The 16,129-nt window shown below is 30.7% G+C and overlaps 2 protein-coding genes across 3 annotated transcripts; both read right to left on the minus strand.

The window, feature by feature from the left end:
• Nucleotides 1–3,927: 3,927 nt before the first annotated feature.
• LOC114387956 (GDSL esterase/lipase At2g03980-like) lies at nucleotides 3,928–6,815 on the minus strand. Of its 2 annotated transcripts, none has more exons than XM_028348268.1 (5): nucleotides 6,457–6,815; nucleotides 6,204–6,328; nucleotides 5,857–6,078; nucleotides 4,359–4,694; nucleotides 3,928–4,281 (listed from the first exon to the last, which is right to left on the minus strand). In XM_028348268.1, exons 1-4 carry the CDS (start codon nucleotides 6,719–6,721, stop codon nucleotides 4,392–4,394), a joined length of 915 nt encoding a protein of 304 aa, XP_028204069.1. In that variant the 5' UTR covers nucleotides 6,722–6,815; the 3' UTR covers nucleotides 3,928–4,281; nucleotides 4,359–4,391. The 2 variants fall into 2 exon arrangements, with proteins under 2 accessions (XP_028204069.1, XP_028204062.1); XM_028348261.1 differs by having other exon boundaries at nucleotides 4,442–4,694; nucleotides 6,457–6,814.
• A 4,195-nt stretch (nucleotides 6,816–11,010) lies between these two features.
• On the minus strand, nucleotides 11,011–14,169 carry LOC114387970 (sugar carrier protein C-like). The gene is made up of 5 exons (XM_028348280.1): nucleotides 14,067–14,169; nucleotides 13,699–13,836; nucleotides 13,073–13,398; nucleotides 11,958–12,587; nucleotides 11,011–11,702 (listed from the first exon to the last, which is right to left on the minus strand). Exons 2-5 carry the CDS (start codon nucleotides 13,805–13,807, stop codon nucleotides 11,244–11,246), a joined length of 1,524 nt encoding a protein of 507 aa, XP_028204081.1. The 5' UTR covers nucleotides 13,808–13,836; nucleotides 14,067–14,169; the 3' UTR covers nucleotides 11,011–11,243.
• Nucleotides 14,170–16,129: the final 1,960 nt, after the last annotated feature.

The raw sequence follows: 16,129 nt of genomic DNA on the forward strand, positions 1-16,129 counted from the left end.
TAGCCAAATGATTCGTCTGGATGATCTACGTTTAGAACCCCACCTAAAACTATTCATCATCTTTTGCATCTGATCCTCCAAGGAAGTTGGCAAAAGATAAAATAAACTCTCTTGTAATATGATGGGATTGCCTTAGCACATGATTTAACTAGGATATCCTTGCCATCCTGACGAGTGATTTATTCTACTCCAAATTTTGTCCTTCAGATAACCAAAGATTGTTTTCTTGCTTCTCCCAATGAGGGATAGTAAGCCTATATATCTTCCTCTGCCAATCTAATTAATGACTCCAAGAAAAATAGAAATTTTGTTCTTAATTGAATTTGATAAGCGGGCCTGAAGCTCTTCCATAAGAATTAAGAATATCCTTTAGAATAGTCATTTTTGTGTCATTTGCCTTGCACAAAAAAAAATAGTCGTCAATAAAAAGTGTAAGAAGACTGGAGTACTTCTACACATCTTGATACCATGTAAATCCCTTATACTCTTAATTGATTTAAGAAGTGAAAATAGTCTTTCCCTATAAGTAATGAACAAATACGACGATAATGAGTCAATTTATCTAATTTTTCTTAAAAAAATTATATGGAAATTTTTTTCAGTTAAGCATATACTAATGTGATATCAGTGTGTTGCATGAGTTTATTTAAATGTAAAAATATAATTTGAATATATAAAAAATATTAAAACACATTATTATTGATTTATAATTTATTAAAAAATTAATTGTAAATAGTATTTTGACCATGGATGTTTTCATGTAAATAGTATTGTAAAAATGGCATGATCAAGCATTTCTTTTTTATTTTTTGATCATGGATGTTTTCATGTATAAAATAATAAATTAAAGTATATGCTCAATGAATAAATAATTTTTAAAAAATTGTATAATTACAAATGTTGGAAATTAAAAATAGGCTACTTTGGTTATTCATCATAGTTTAATTCAACTGATATTATATAAAATAAACAAGAAATAATATTAAATAATCATATTTTTCAGCAATATATTATACCTCTGCTTCAAGCTTTGCTATTGAGTATTCTTAATTTGGTTTGCTTCTCATAACAACTACATTATGTATTCTTAACATTCAAAGTCCCAAGACTTTAATTTTTTCACGAAGAATAAAAAAAATACATATTTTAAGATGGTTTGTTGGAAAACCATCGTAAACATATGATCCTACTAAGACAGTCACAAAATTATCATAAAAAATATTGACTTTTCATGATATTTAGTTTAAAGGAGATTCAAAATTATTTTTAAAAGGTCTCTGTAACTGTCTTTAAATGCTTTATTTTGATTAGTGATACAATAATGCTCACTGAACTACTTTGTCTTACATACGGTACAAGGTTTAGCACAATTTGTTTTCTACATAGAGATTTTTACTCTTAGAAATAGAAGAAAGCTTTTAGTAAGCTCAGAAAAAAAAAAGACGCTCAAACATTCTTCTCAATTTTCCAAGCACTCTGATATTTATAGCCTTCTCTTGAAGATAGTCGTTTAGAGACATAAGCTTTTATCATCTTTCGTCTTCTTCAAAGGATAAAGTGTATGTTGGGCATTTAGCGTAACATTTATTATCTTTCACCAACTTAACACTTTGATAAGATAAAGTAGCTTTTTTATCTTTCTTATCTTGCAATTCTAAAAAATAAGTCATTTCTCTCTCCTATCTCTTCTCAGAGTTCTCTCTCTTATTTGTTCTTTTCTCATTTTTTTTCCGTTGACCACAATGCATGGCAACTTGAGAATCTCAGCTTCGCTTTTCCTCAATGCGCTAATCGTGACGCCCTTCACGTATTTGATTCATTATGGTGAAGACGCTAGAAGATATATCCGCTCAGTCATTGTAGATGACGTCATAATATAATATTCTCGTTTAAAGAATTGAACCGAATTATGTGGCAAAAAAGAAATGATAAAATCATTCATGACCAAAATCCTAACTAGTTAACTACTTGTTCCAACTTCTTCCACTATCTTGATCAATAATACACACACACACATATATATATAATATTTCAGTGGGCAAGTATTGTCAAGTGTAAGGTATTGTACTTCTGTGATGATGAGGGTGTCAGTGAGCTTGATGGGAAGATATAGTTTATACGACGTGGGTTTGAAAGGAAGAAAGAGGAGACCCGAGAGACATGAGGAGAGAAAATTGCTTTTTTTTTTTATAAAAAAAGTAGTTAAATTAATGTTACGTCCCTAAAATAAAGTAACTACATCAAAAGAAGTTATTGGGTTTTAGGTCCAATTTTTTTTTTTTTTTTTTTGTGTAGCTTGCGTAAATGCGTACACACTCCAATGGGAAAAAAGTGTGAATATGTTAGTAAATCGCATATGTAAAATGAATTAATTTTAAATTTAAATACTATTTAATTAAATATATGTGGTATGTTTATTTTATATAATTTACATGAAAAATCACATTTTAAATAAACAAATATTATATTTATTATACTTATTAAATAATTGTATTTATTACTTATATTTAATATTATCATTTAAGTTAATTGAATACATTGAAAAAAAATTGAATAAATACTATAATTAGTATATTGAGTAAATTTGACTGTCCAATAGTATTAAAAATTATATCTATTAAATGTAATTTATTTTCAAATTAAATAACATGTTTAAATATTTAGATGTCTTAGATATATTATAAGTGTCTCTACGATTTTATCAATTGGTCACTATCCTACACATGCATCAAGGCTATAGTAGATTCTTCTACACCGATCAAATAAGGAAAAATCTCAGAAGACTTTGACCACATCCCCATAAATGGTTTCATCACTCATCACCCACTCACAATAAAACCACACACTCACTCTCATTCTGTTCTTCACCCACTCACAATAAAACCACACACTCACTCTTCTTCACTTGCTCTTATTCACTTCCTTTTTCTAAATTCTCAAAAACCCTTATGATAATTTTTGTTACAAGAAATGAGATCACTGGAATCGAATGATGATTGTGTTGTATTTCTATCATTTATTTAGAGAAGTTAGCCGGTGAAAATTTTTATTCTGATGTTGATTTGTTGTCTTTTGTTTTCCCAAATATTAACATATCTTTTTTTTTTACAAGAAAAAATTATAATCTTTGATATTGATTTATTTTCTTTTGTTTTCACAAATAATAGCATATCAATGGTTTTTTATGCAACAAAAAACTTAAATGTGTTTTCTTATGTTTATTTTACTATTACTCAATAAAGATTGGATTTTAGCCTTAGTTTCTAACATTTAACTTTGTATGCGCTCCCTCTTATTGCTAATACACTCTCATATCTAATTCTTTTTTTCCAAATTAAATATCCTAAAACTTGTACTCCACCTTTTGTAATTGACATCTTCAACAAATGATTTTGCATTTCCCTTTTCACGCACTCCTCCTCGCCCCAACTGACTATCACCTACGGCAGACCGTAGAGTGTATGTTCTCTATCAAGTTTTTATTTTTCATTTCCCCAAATATAATGTAGCGTTCGATTAACGATGATTGCTAATTTCTTTTTTTAGTAAGGATCTTGTAGGATTTCATTTATTTATTGCATTTGGATTTCAATTTCTTATCATAAGTGGAGTTTTATTTATAATGTATTGTATTTTATATTTTTAGGTTGGTGAAATGCAAAGGGCTAAGGATAACAAATCTGCACTTGTTGATGAGGATGAAATGTGGACCTAACCGTGTAAGGCTCCACTTTTGTCACTAAAGTGGAATATTTAATGAATTAGGTTTTTTTTGGTAATTTTGTGTTGATTTCATTGCAGCTATATATTAGAGACAAGAGAGAAGAATTATGCATATAAAGATTGGAACACCAAGTACCACGAGTTTCTTTAACTTAATAATTGAGTTGAGGTTTAACATGAATCGGAATACGTTTACTCTTATGATTTGACATGAAAGCTTTTTATTAATTTGAAGATGGTTTTTCATGTATAGTAACTCCTTACAATTTCAATCAGCAATTACTCTAGCTTGGATTTTGATCGCAATTTATTACAATAAAGCAATCACACTAAGACATATAGAACTATAGGCTTGCTAGATTAGTTTGAGGTCCGAGGACTTGCAAATGGTCCCCTCAATGAAGCAAAGCCTTGCATATATTTGGTTTACGATTTGTGTGGGGTGTTCATCCCAGAAAAGATGAGTGTCTCTGTTTGGACAAGGAACAGTGTTGGGATGGCATTGGAGATCACCATAAATGGTGTTAGGGCAGCAAGGTTTCCATGTTTCCACTATCCCTGCAAAAGAAAGAAGTTAATTAGTTAGGGTTTTGTTTGGATACAAGCCAAGGGAGCATAATTCTGAGTTTCTTTACCATAAATATAAAACATTTTCGGCAGAGAAGTTCTCAGAAACTCTCAAAAGCTCTTTGATTAGCCATTTGGCTTTTCTTCTTACCATAACTCTTTCCGGTTTCCCTTAGCTCCTTAAAGAATCCGAAAAGATCTGCATGTACAAAGCTGAAGCCAGGAAGCAGTGATTGCAACTCATGGAGCACTTCAGGTAACCTTCTATTGTAAAAGCTGATAGCTTTGTTTATTTTCTCATCACAATTTCCTCTTGGTCTTTCTCGGATAGCTTTTGATGGAAAGCAACCTGCTGGGGGAATGTTGTTCACGAAAAATTTTCTTGCTCCTAGATCATATATTCTCTGCCAGAAAACAACAAATCAAATAAATCCCGTTAGTGATGTTATTGCTGATGAATCTTCTTGGTTGACAAGTGCAAACATGAATGCTAGCGAGTGTGAATCATTGAAAGAGAATTCATGATGAAGCACGGCATACATAGGTCCCATTCTTGTTATAACTAGTGTGATAACATATAATTAATTATATGTCACTTGTGAGGTTCATTTAACAATAAAGAGAGTTTTGAATATTAAAGAAAATATATAGAGGGTTTTCACTTTGTAAGGTGGGTTGCTTAAAGAACTAGTAAATAGTAATTACTGATTATAGATATACATGTACTTTTCCTACCGTGTCATTTTCACCATATTTTGTTTTTTTAACTTGTCGTGTTATTTCTTTTTTTATCGGTAATTATAAATTTTATTAAAAATATTAGTTGGAGAATTTAAAATTATGATTTTTCTTTTTTTTCTTTATCTTTTTTTAATCACTGGAACCTTATATATCTACTTGTTCATACTTGTTTGCATCACATCACATCTATCATTTTGTTTTCTAGCTCTTCTTTTTTTTTTTTCCACTCTAAATCTACCGCATTTTAGAGTCTACGTTTTTTCTTTTCTATATTTAATTCTGTTCTGTTTGTCATTTTTCTGCAAAAGAAGGTTGGGCATTTTTTTTTGCCATTATATACGTGTTAAGACGTCACCTATTTCTGAAAATTGGCAGTTCTAGATATTCCAAAATCAAAACTAGAATCATGTGAAAAGAAACATGCAAATCCATAAGGAGTCATGGCAAAGTGGAATAATATGACCTAATCAGACAATAAATTATAATTCGACCGTACACTAAGTTGCTGCCATGGCCGCCCACCGCTTACTTTGGCTTTTATCATTCGATATGTTTGAATTAATCTTTAACTAGTAAGCGTATTACTTATTGAAAATTATAAGTATTATTTTTCAACACCAAAACAAATCAAGGTTAATTATTTTATCTTATCATGGATTTTTGCTGATAAAAAAGCATCGAATATAGATGTCATTGCCCATAAAATAATTTTAATACCCACCTCTTGGTAGAGTGCAAGCGCAATTGCCCTTGCACATGGCCGAAATTGAGTGATTATTGAATGAAAATTAAAACTCAACTATATGTCACATATATATGATATACCTGGATGCGTAGGGTGAATTCATTAAGCAGGAATAAAGAAAGGTTTTTGTTGCCGCGGAAGGTCCCATTATGGAAGTAATCATTCACCCCCGTAGAGACAAAAAACAAGGATTCAGATAAATGCTTCTCCATTTTTTCTTTCTCATTGAACATCTTATGCAAATTATGCTTAACAGTCCTATGGAAGAACTTAATTTGCTTATCAAGCGTCAAAGACGTCACCTTCAAAAATAATACATGCATATATATAAATATATGATGTCAAAGACAAAACTTAAAAATAAAAAAAAAATACCTGAGCTGATGAAGTAGTTCCAAACATAGGTGTGAGTGTGACATTTACTTACGTTGTTAGTGTCGGGAAGAATGCCAGACCCACCAGAGGCATAATTAATGCCTGTTCTGATTTTGTTCCTTTGATGATTTGTAAGATCCAAGTAAGGATGGACAAAGGGTAGTCCTAGATGCATAGCTGCATTGAAAGAAATTCAATAATTGTATAAATAAAATGTATGGAAATTAATGATGAACATCAATTTATGGAACCAAAAAGATAGTTAATTGAAAGCCATTGGCAAAGTAATAACTAATGTTAATTACCAAGAAAATCAGCCACGGTTTTTCCATTAGTGGCTCGACCGGTTGGTGTGTTGCCACCCATAAAATCTATACCATAAGGAAGATAATCTGCTCCACCGCTCGGAAGATGATTGTTATTCCCACAATCAATTAGGGAATCACCAAAAACATACAAAGCTGGAAACTTTTTTTTGTGACATGATGACTCATATGAGTTCGTTGTTGATGATAGGGGAAAAGGCAAAGTTAACACAAAACAAAGGGTGATGAGATACTGGCTTTTCATTTTTGAGACTGTATGAGATTCTAAGGTGGTGTAGTAACTGCAATAAACTAGACTCAGTAGCCTTGGTTTTCTCTCTGCTTTATAGTGATTGTGTTGAACAATTGCTTCGGTTTTTATAGTGCCATATGACCCTCAGATAAAATAAAATAAAGCTTAAAAAATATTTATGCAAAATACAGATATTTAACTTTTTTTGTCACGTTATGAGATACTCATAATTATGGATGTTAGCATTTTTTCCTTAATTACAACAAAATTCAGTTTTGAGGTGGAAGCTAATATAAGGAATCTATTTCCTTAATTGCTAATATCCTTATCAATTGTGATAGTCCTTCTTTTATGTTCAATTGTGATGGTAAAAAAAATGTATAATTTCAGACCAGATACTCTCATTTTTCATATTAAGAGTTCTGTTGGCTAATTTCATCCATTAGCATCAATGTAACGTACACAAGGGATCAATTGAAAGCAAAATAATTAATTGCACAAAAGATTTACTGAGTTGTAATAGCAAAAACTCATTGTATATTGATGACTTAATATTCATCAATAAATACTCCACCATCTCGTTAAATTTTATATCGATGACATCGAAAAAGCTCTCAGTAATGCTGAGCCTAGCGCACTGTAACTCAAGAATAATACAATAGGTTTTTCGGTACTAACTTGACTCTCGATAATACTGAAAGAAAATTATTGGTAACTTGAGTAAAAGGTATATAAACAATTTTAGTGAACTAAATCATCTGTACTACAGTTGGATAAAACTTATATAAAAAGGTTTAAAGAATAAAGAATAAGTCTATGTATTTTATTTAAAGTATATATATATATATATATATATATATATATATATATATATATATATATATATATATATATATATATATATATATATATATATATAATTTTTTATCTATTAAAGGAATAATAACTGTACAAATTATCTCATAACTATAATAAAACTTAAGCTATAATTATCATATTATTTAATTGTCTAATATTAGCTAATAGAATATTTCACATATCTTAACAACTTATTATGAGAAATTAATTGTAATATGGCTTATAACCCATTGTAATTATCTATTTTTTATAATAAAAAAATATTTACAAAATCACCTGTACCTAGATATATTAATTAATTTTAAACACAAATAATTTCAAAATGATACCCGAATATATACATAAAATTAATTCATAATACAAAGTATTTTATTTTTCATAGCAAAATCATTCAATACATAATATAATATTATTCATATAATCATGAGTCAAGCAACAAATAAAAATGAAAACGTGACATAAAACTTCGTAGTAATACTACAAAGTCATAATAAAAATCTATAAAAATACTACATAATTAATACCAAATTTATAAGCTTTGATGTTTACTCCAAGGAAGCTTTGATATTGCCATTTCAAGACTTCTGCATCCCAAGTTCCATATATCAACAGGAAAACTATAGTCATTTAATTTGTATTCATTACGTACAACCTAATAAAGCAAACGTAAGGATAAATTATGGTATGGGTGGATATTCTTGATTGTAGAATCCTTGTGAGCTCTTGCCTTATTTCCTTTTCCTAATAGAAAGGCAAAGCAATGCAAATTTTAAATTTTAGGCAACTCCGAGACATAGAAAAAGAAAGAAGGAAATAGAGTTATTTTTTTATGAGCATGATAAAGCATAGAATTATTTTGATCGATTAAAATAGTGGAATTTTAAATTCTCTCAAAAAATAAAGAATTTGAAATTCTTTTTTCAGAGATGCTCACTCTAACTTACATTTTTACTTGTAACTCTTTCTCACTCAACACTCGCAATTACAGGTGACCAAAGTTTCTACGACCGACATCAACGTAAGTTGCTTTTCACTGACATTGACCGAGGTTTTTTCGGTATGAATTTTTTTGTATGATGTCAACCAAAACTATTTTTTTCTGATATCTTCTAAGATTTTTTTTAGATGATGTTGGTTAGGGTGTTTTGACTGATGCCAACTAGATTTTCTTAGTTGACATTGGATTTTTTTGCTAACATCGACTAGGGTTTTCTGCCTGACATCATTAAGAGTTATTTCTTAACCATATTAGCTAGGTTCTTTTGGTTGATGTTGGCTGAGATTTTTTCTACTAACACTAGCTAGGTATTTTTTAGCGACATCGGGAATGATTAGTTTTAGTCGATATCGACTAGGTTCTTACAGTCGACATCCACTAGAGTTTTTTTGGTCGACTACGATCAGAGCTGTTTTTTAGCCAACATCAGTCAAGGCTATTTTATAGTCGATATTGGGTAGGGTTTTTTGTCCGACGTTGATTAGGGCTATTTTTTAGCCAACTTCGACTAGGGATTTTTCGGTCATCGTTGACCAATGATGTTTTTCGACCGACATCAGGTAGGTTCTATGTGTCGACATTGACCAAACTATTTTTTAGCCGATGTTGGGTAGATATTTTTGTCAATGTCTGCTAGGATTTTTTAGTCTGACGTTGGCTAAAATAACCTTTGTCAATGTCGTTTGAAAAGACCCTAACCAATGTCAGCCAAACAAACCCTAGTTGACGTTGGTAAAAAAACCTAGTCAACATCGGCTAAAAAATAGACTCAACCAATGTTAGTCAAAAAATAACCCAGACTGACCTCAGCTGACAAATAATTCCGACATACTTTGACAAAAAAATAACTTATTTGATGTCGACCAAAAAATAGTTTTGATTGATGTTAGTTTAAAAACATTACTGGTTGTGGATACGCAAAATAACCTTAGTTAAAATTATTAATATTTTGTATTTTTAAATTATTAAAAAATGAAAATATTTTTTATTAATATTTCAAATTAGATTATTATAAGGTTTAATATTAAAATTTCATCTACTTAAAATATAAAATTGAAATTTTACATATGAAGGAAATTAAATTTCTCTATCCAAACAAAGAACTTAAAATTAAAAAATTTAAATTTATTTATTTAAACAAAACATTTGAAAAATAAAAAAAATTAAAATCAAAATAATTTAAATTCTAAATATTTTAAATTTTCTTGAAATCTTAACATTCCTAATCCAAACAGAAGGTATGTATGAAACAAAGACTCTTCATAGTCGGGACAAACACTACACAAATTGTTGTTACTAATACCCATACATCCTCATCCTCCTCACATTAGTTAAGATTGATTCATGGCAGATTTTCCATAGGAACATCCTTATTCTCTCTGTGCCTCTCCATTGCTGTAGGCAACTAAACAGCCTATGATTATGGGACGGTAATGGATTAACCACCACCTCATAGGCCGTTTTCACAGAGAATAAACCATCACTGGTTTGCTCCCCCTCGGAATTGGAGTCCGGAGAGGTCATTCGCATTACCTTCAAATTAATATCATCAGGCAGGTATTGAGAAAATCTATTTAACCGCCAACCTCCATTATCATCACAGACACCAACTTCTCTTGGTGTATCTTCATCCATTATTATTATTATTATTATTATTATTATTATTATTATTATTATTATTATTATTATATAACCTGTTTGAAATATAATTAAGATTGATATAAAATGTACTAATTAATTTAACTATAGGGTTAAATTAGATGTGAGGTGAGGTGAAAGCTTTTGTTGACATTTTCAAACATTTAATAGCTCTATTAGAAAGAATTGGGACAACTATACTTTCTCTTAAACTTTTACATGGCGTTTCAGGTGAATCAACGTAAATACAAACTGAAGGGAAAATGTGATGAACTTAAATAAACAATTTCTTGATTGGAGAACAAAAGATTAAGAGAAAAATAAAACTGGCCCAAATTGAAGGAAAAACAATAGTGACCAAAATTTAAGGCATAAAAAACATATTTAATTCTTTAATTATATCTTAATTTTTTTAAAAAAAATTACATTTAAATCCTTATATTATTGTATTGAGCTAATAAGGGTGTCATAAATTCATAATCTTTTTACATCATTAAACTTTTCTTTGTAATAATATTTCTTTTTTATAAATAATGTACCAAACAAAAACTAACATTCCCAACTTCAAATTCATTAGAAAGTAAAACTGATTTCTTGTACACCCCCATCCCCCCCAAAAAAATTCCTTAAGTAGCTTTTTCTTTGGCAACTCTAATGTCGTTATTTAATACGAAATTGCGTTGAATAATGGAGTGGTGGGGTTCATGTTATGAGTAATGAGTTACACTCTGTTAGCATCCAACTATCATATATAGATAGAACCCAAACCCGCAAGCCTACTTCTACATTAAAATAGAACTCACTGTAATTGTCACACTCCAATAGAACTTTATTCTTTGACCATGGCATGTAACTTTATTATAACTCTACATCTAATCAAGTTGATAACCAATTGCTAAAGGTCTTTGCAGTATACAACTTGAAGATTTCATCTTAAATGTTATGTACATTAAAGCATCATAAAAAAGACAGACCAAGAAATTCAAGTTGTTAAATCAGACATGCGTAAATCAAAGACTTAAACCAACACATAACTAATGATCAACATTTTCCGTTGATTTTGTCATTTTGGGTTGTGATGTCTGACTCCAAAAATTTGCCCCAGATGGGGTGTTTCTGCCAAACCATACTCATTTCCTCAAGTGGGATACCCTTTGTCTCAGGCAATAACTTGTAGATGAATGTGGTCATGATCACCACAAAGCACCCAAAGAAGATGAACAAACCAAACTTCATGTGACAGAGCATTGATGTGAAGAATTGAGCTATGAAGAAAGTGCTGATCATGTTGACACCAACTGTGATGCTCTGAGCAGCAGGTCTAATCTCAAGGGGAAAGATTTCACTAGGTACCAACCAGGCTAAAGGACCCCAAGACCAAGCAAAACCTGAAACATATACACAGATGACCCCCACAACAACAATTGCATACCACTTAGGCAGTGTACCTGGGTTTCCATTGGTACCAAATGTAACTGCAATAGCAACTGTCATGATGATCTGTTGCCAAAACCAACCAAATCAGTGAAATGGAAAATGTTTGTGCTTGAGAGGGGTATACAAAATTGATTTTGATGTGAAATGATTTTATGTTTGGATATTTTAAGATTCAGTATATAGTTTTTTATCAGATGCAAAAGTTACTTAAAGTTGTTTCAACTTAAAATCAATTTCTTAACCCAAGGATCAAATATGTGAGTATTATAAAATCCACACAGCATGGACTTGATGTGGTGAGGAGAGGGGTGGAAGTACCTGGCAAATCAACATTTGAGCACCACCCTCCAAGAAAAGGGTGCGTCTTCCAAATTTATCCACAACAAGAATTGAAACCAGGGTTGAAACAGGTTTAAAGCTGCCAATGATCACTGCAGACATGAGAGAAGCCCTGCTTCCAAAACCAATTGTTCTGAACAAAATAGGAGCATAGAAAGTAATCACATTCAAGCCAGTGAACTGCTGGAAGAAGGGAATGCATATGGCAAAAACAAGCTGTGGCCTATACTTTCTGTCCATCAAGGTTCTCCAAGGGTGTTTCACATTCTGTGAAGCTTCACTAGCAGCAAGTATGTCCCTGAATTCTGCATCAACTTCAGTTGTACCGCGAATTTTCACAAGCTCCCTTTTGGCTTCTTCATGATGGCCACGTTCAACAAGGGAGCTTGGTGAGTCAGGAAGGCAAAATGAGCCTATGACAAAAAAGAAAGCAGGGACTGCACCTAGCCCCAAGCTTAAGCGCCATCCCTGACCATTCAGTATCTTGGAAAAGTAGTAGTTGAACAAATTGGCCACAAAGATGCCTATTGTGATTGACAATTGGAAGCACATGTTTAGAGCTCCACGGTATTTATAAGGGGCCATTTCAGACACATAGATTGGAACTGACTGAAAAAGCAAGTGATTAATGGTTAGCGAAGGACTATAATCAAAACAGGATCCAATTGAGACCTAAGAAAAGAATATGAAATAGTATAAAGGGTTTTTACAACAACTATTTTAAAAGTTGTCAGTAGTGCGGCATCTGATTGATTGACAGAGTAAAAACCTAATACAATTTCTGATTGATCGATAGAGTAAGAACAACATAAAAGTATAGTACCATTTTTGATTGGTTGATAGAGTAAAAACACTTTACTCTATAAAACTAAACTAACATACCCTAGTGCCTGAAGGCTCCTTGCTATGCAAAGGTCTGAGGAAGGGTCATTGCAAGCAACCTCACACTTGCATATGCAAAGAGGATGTTTCTGGATTTGAATCCATAACCAAATCGGTCAACAAGTCACAACTTTACCACTATGTCAGGGCTTGCCCTCAAAAACACTTTACTCTATGAGTGTATAGAAATTAAAATCTAAAGAAAAATATACCTGATTGGCACAACCAATGCCAAAACCAAGCAACAACCTGCCAACAATAAGCATCCAGATGCTTACGGCAAATCCATTGAGTAATGCACCTCCAACAAAACATATTCCACCTATAATCATAGTTGCACGCCTACCCAACATTCTTGTTATGCTGGATGCCCCAAGACCCGCAACTAGAGCACTTAGATAGAGGGAAGATGTAAACAGTGTCAGTATCTGACTGTTGAATTTGCAGTACTTGTTTGAAGAAGGCTTCATGTTAGACTCCTTTTCATACACAGACGGAAAGAATTGCTTCAGGAAGGAATCCATAGAGGTCACTCCACCTATGAAACATTGGATATTTCATCAATCAGAACATGTATTCATTTCAAGATTAAAACAGAACATAAAAGTTAATCCTCGTTTGTAACAAATAACATCAAACTAAGGTATAAGTACTAAGTACTTTCTCTAAAACCCAACACCCCCACCCTTAACACACAAATCTAAAGAAAATAATAATGCATTGAAAACCCATATCAAACCTCATTTTCAGATTCAAACAGGGTCAAAATGGGAAATTAGAAAAGGATTTTAGTTTTAAAGCAAGAATTTTTAAACAAAATGTTGAAGAGTGGATTTACCTGAAACTCCATGGTCATAACCAAAAATCAACCCCCCACTGGCTGCCATGATGCAAGTGAGAACCACCCTAAGGGTGAGATTGCCCGGATACTTGATTGGAGTTTCCATGATTTTTTGCTGAGTAATAATATCCTTAGCTACAAGTTTTGGAGAAGTGAAGAAGAACACATTAGCATTACAGTGAGAAGATCGAAACCATTTACTACTAGACAAAGCTATTTATAGCATTTCTTGTTGTGTCTTTCCTATCCACGTAATGATTCTATCATTATATAAGGAAAGTAAACATCATAGTAGTTGTAAGGTGAAATTATTACTCCTATTTTCACACACACCAGAAAACAAAAGAATATTACGGAATACCAACCGTTAAGGAGAGTGGGAAAAGGAGAGAGAAAGACTTGTAAAGTGATTAATTAAGGTCTGAAGTCTAAACTACATTGTCACATGAATTTTTTTGATTAAGGTGTTGGTAAGTGGTAACATTGACCCCGAGTTTATTGCTAATGCTTCGTGGTAAATATTTTATTTTATCAATTCGTATGCGTATATGTTAATTGGGTTGCATCTAACGAAAGGTATTAGTTTCTTATCACATGACCGACTATAGTTTGAATATTCTAATTGAGATAGGTATTATATTTGATGTATATGATAGTATTTCTGAAAGGGCATATTTATGAAAATAAAAAGAGACGTGCTATGACATAAATTAATTAAATTTGTTTGAGCGAAACCATATTTAATTTAAGGGATATATATATCTTAAAAAAATAATAAGGGGATTTTAAAAAATAATTATACATAGTTAATGAAAATTAGAATAATCTATTCAGTTCATCAAATAAAAATAATAAGATATTCAGAATGTAATCAAAAGGTAGAAATTACATTAAAAAAATACCACTTGAAATTATATAAGCAATGGCTAGGACCAGAAAAACCTCCGTCTGTTTAGCATAATTTTAAATTCTTTTATTATTTTGACAATTAATACAATCATTTGTTTAATCAAATACAGACCTTTTTGTCTTCTGTGTGTAGTATACCACTAAGTATCTAAATTCAGTGTCCGTGAATGAATCACCTTACTAATCAAATGAAAAATCACCATCAAGCATTCAACACCATATATACGTGATTCGAAATTAAAAAATAAATAAATAGTTGAAAGTAATGGTGTTAAAGATAGAGTGGATATAAATGCAGCATGGAGCTCTTAAGAGATTTTATTGTAAATATGACTAACCCAAAACAGATAAAAGGAAACTAATATTTGGTTGATGTGAAAATTCTGTTTGTAAAGGATATAAAGAATTTAATATAGATGAGATCAAATTCAGGAGATACAAGAGCTACTCTCTCATAATAAATAGTAGTGTATATATTGTGGCTATGGCACAGGACTATAGATAGAGACACCAATTTAAATTTTGAGAAACGAAACAAATGTTGGAATCTTTGCAGTGTGAACAAAGAACTAAATTGGTGACTGCTTGAAGGGATGGTGGTGGAGTGGAGGCAATCCTTTTATTTTTATTTTTATGTAGGAGTGGGGCAATTTCAAGCTTTGGAGCAACGCAAAATCATTACTATAAATGATCGTGGGTGTGGTACATTGTTTCAAGTGTAAAGGTTATAAAAATCATCATTATACACTCATTTGGTATATGCACCTAGTAAAGGATAGGAATGAATGAGAGAAGAAAATATGTTAATTATTATCCCCTCATTTGGTAATCTGGGGTTATCTACTGTATAAATAAATAAAAATATAAAAAATTTCATTTTATAAGGGAATATCACATGAGAATCCAATATTTATTTCTTTTAAATAATTTAATTAATTAATACAAATTTTATATTTATTTTATTTTCAATAAAATCTTAAATAAAATAAATCAATTATAGAATCTTAAATCAATTTATTCTATATTTTCAGTTATTCAGATTGTTAGGTGTGACTAAATTAATTAATTTTAAAATCAATTATAGTATATAAAAATTGTGTAAATTGAAACATTCAAATTTTATATTTTGGTTAAATTACTCATTTATTTTCTATAATTTCACAATTCTTATCTTTTTAGTCTTTTTTATACAGTTATAAAACTTCTTTGACTTTAAATTTAAATTTATAATTATATTAAAATAATCTCATTCAATTATCTACTTTTTCTTTTTATTAATAAATAAGTTATATATCGAAGATATTTGAATTAATTTTATATTTTTTTTCCAATAATATAAAAGTTATTAAAATTGTCAATATAATTTTTATAAAATCCAAAAATTTCTCTTTCCAAATAAGGTTTGATTCTATGGGATGCAGTCACATGGTCATCTCATGTTGATTCCCTTCAAATAATTCACATTGTGTGTTTTTATAATAGAACAATATGTACTTTAATTGATTTAATTTATTTAAGA

This window comes from Glycine soja, chromosome 2, assembly GCF_004193775.1.
Source record: "Glycine soja cultivar W05 chromosome 2, ASM419377v2, whole genome shotgun sequence".
NCBI classification, from domain to species: Eukaryota; Viridiplantae; Streptophyta; class Magnoliopsida; order Fabales; family Fabaceae; genus Glycine; species Glycine soja.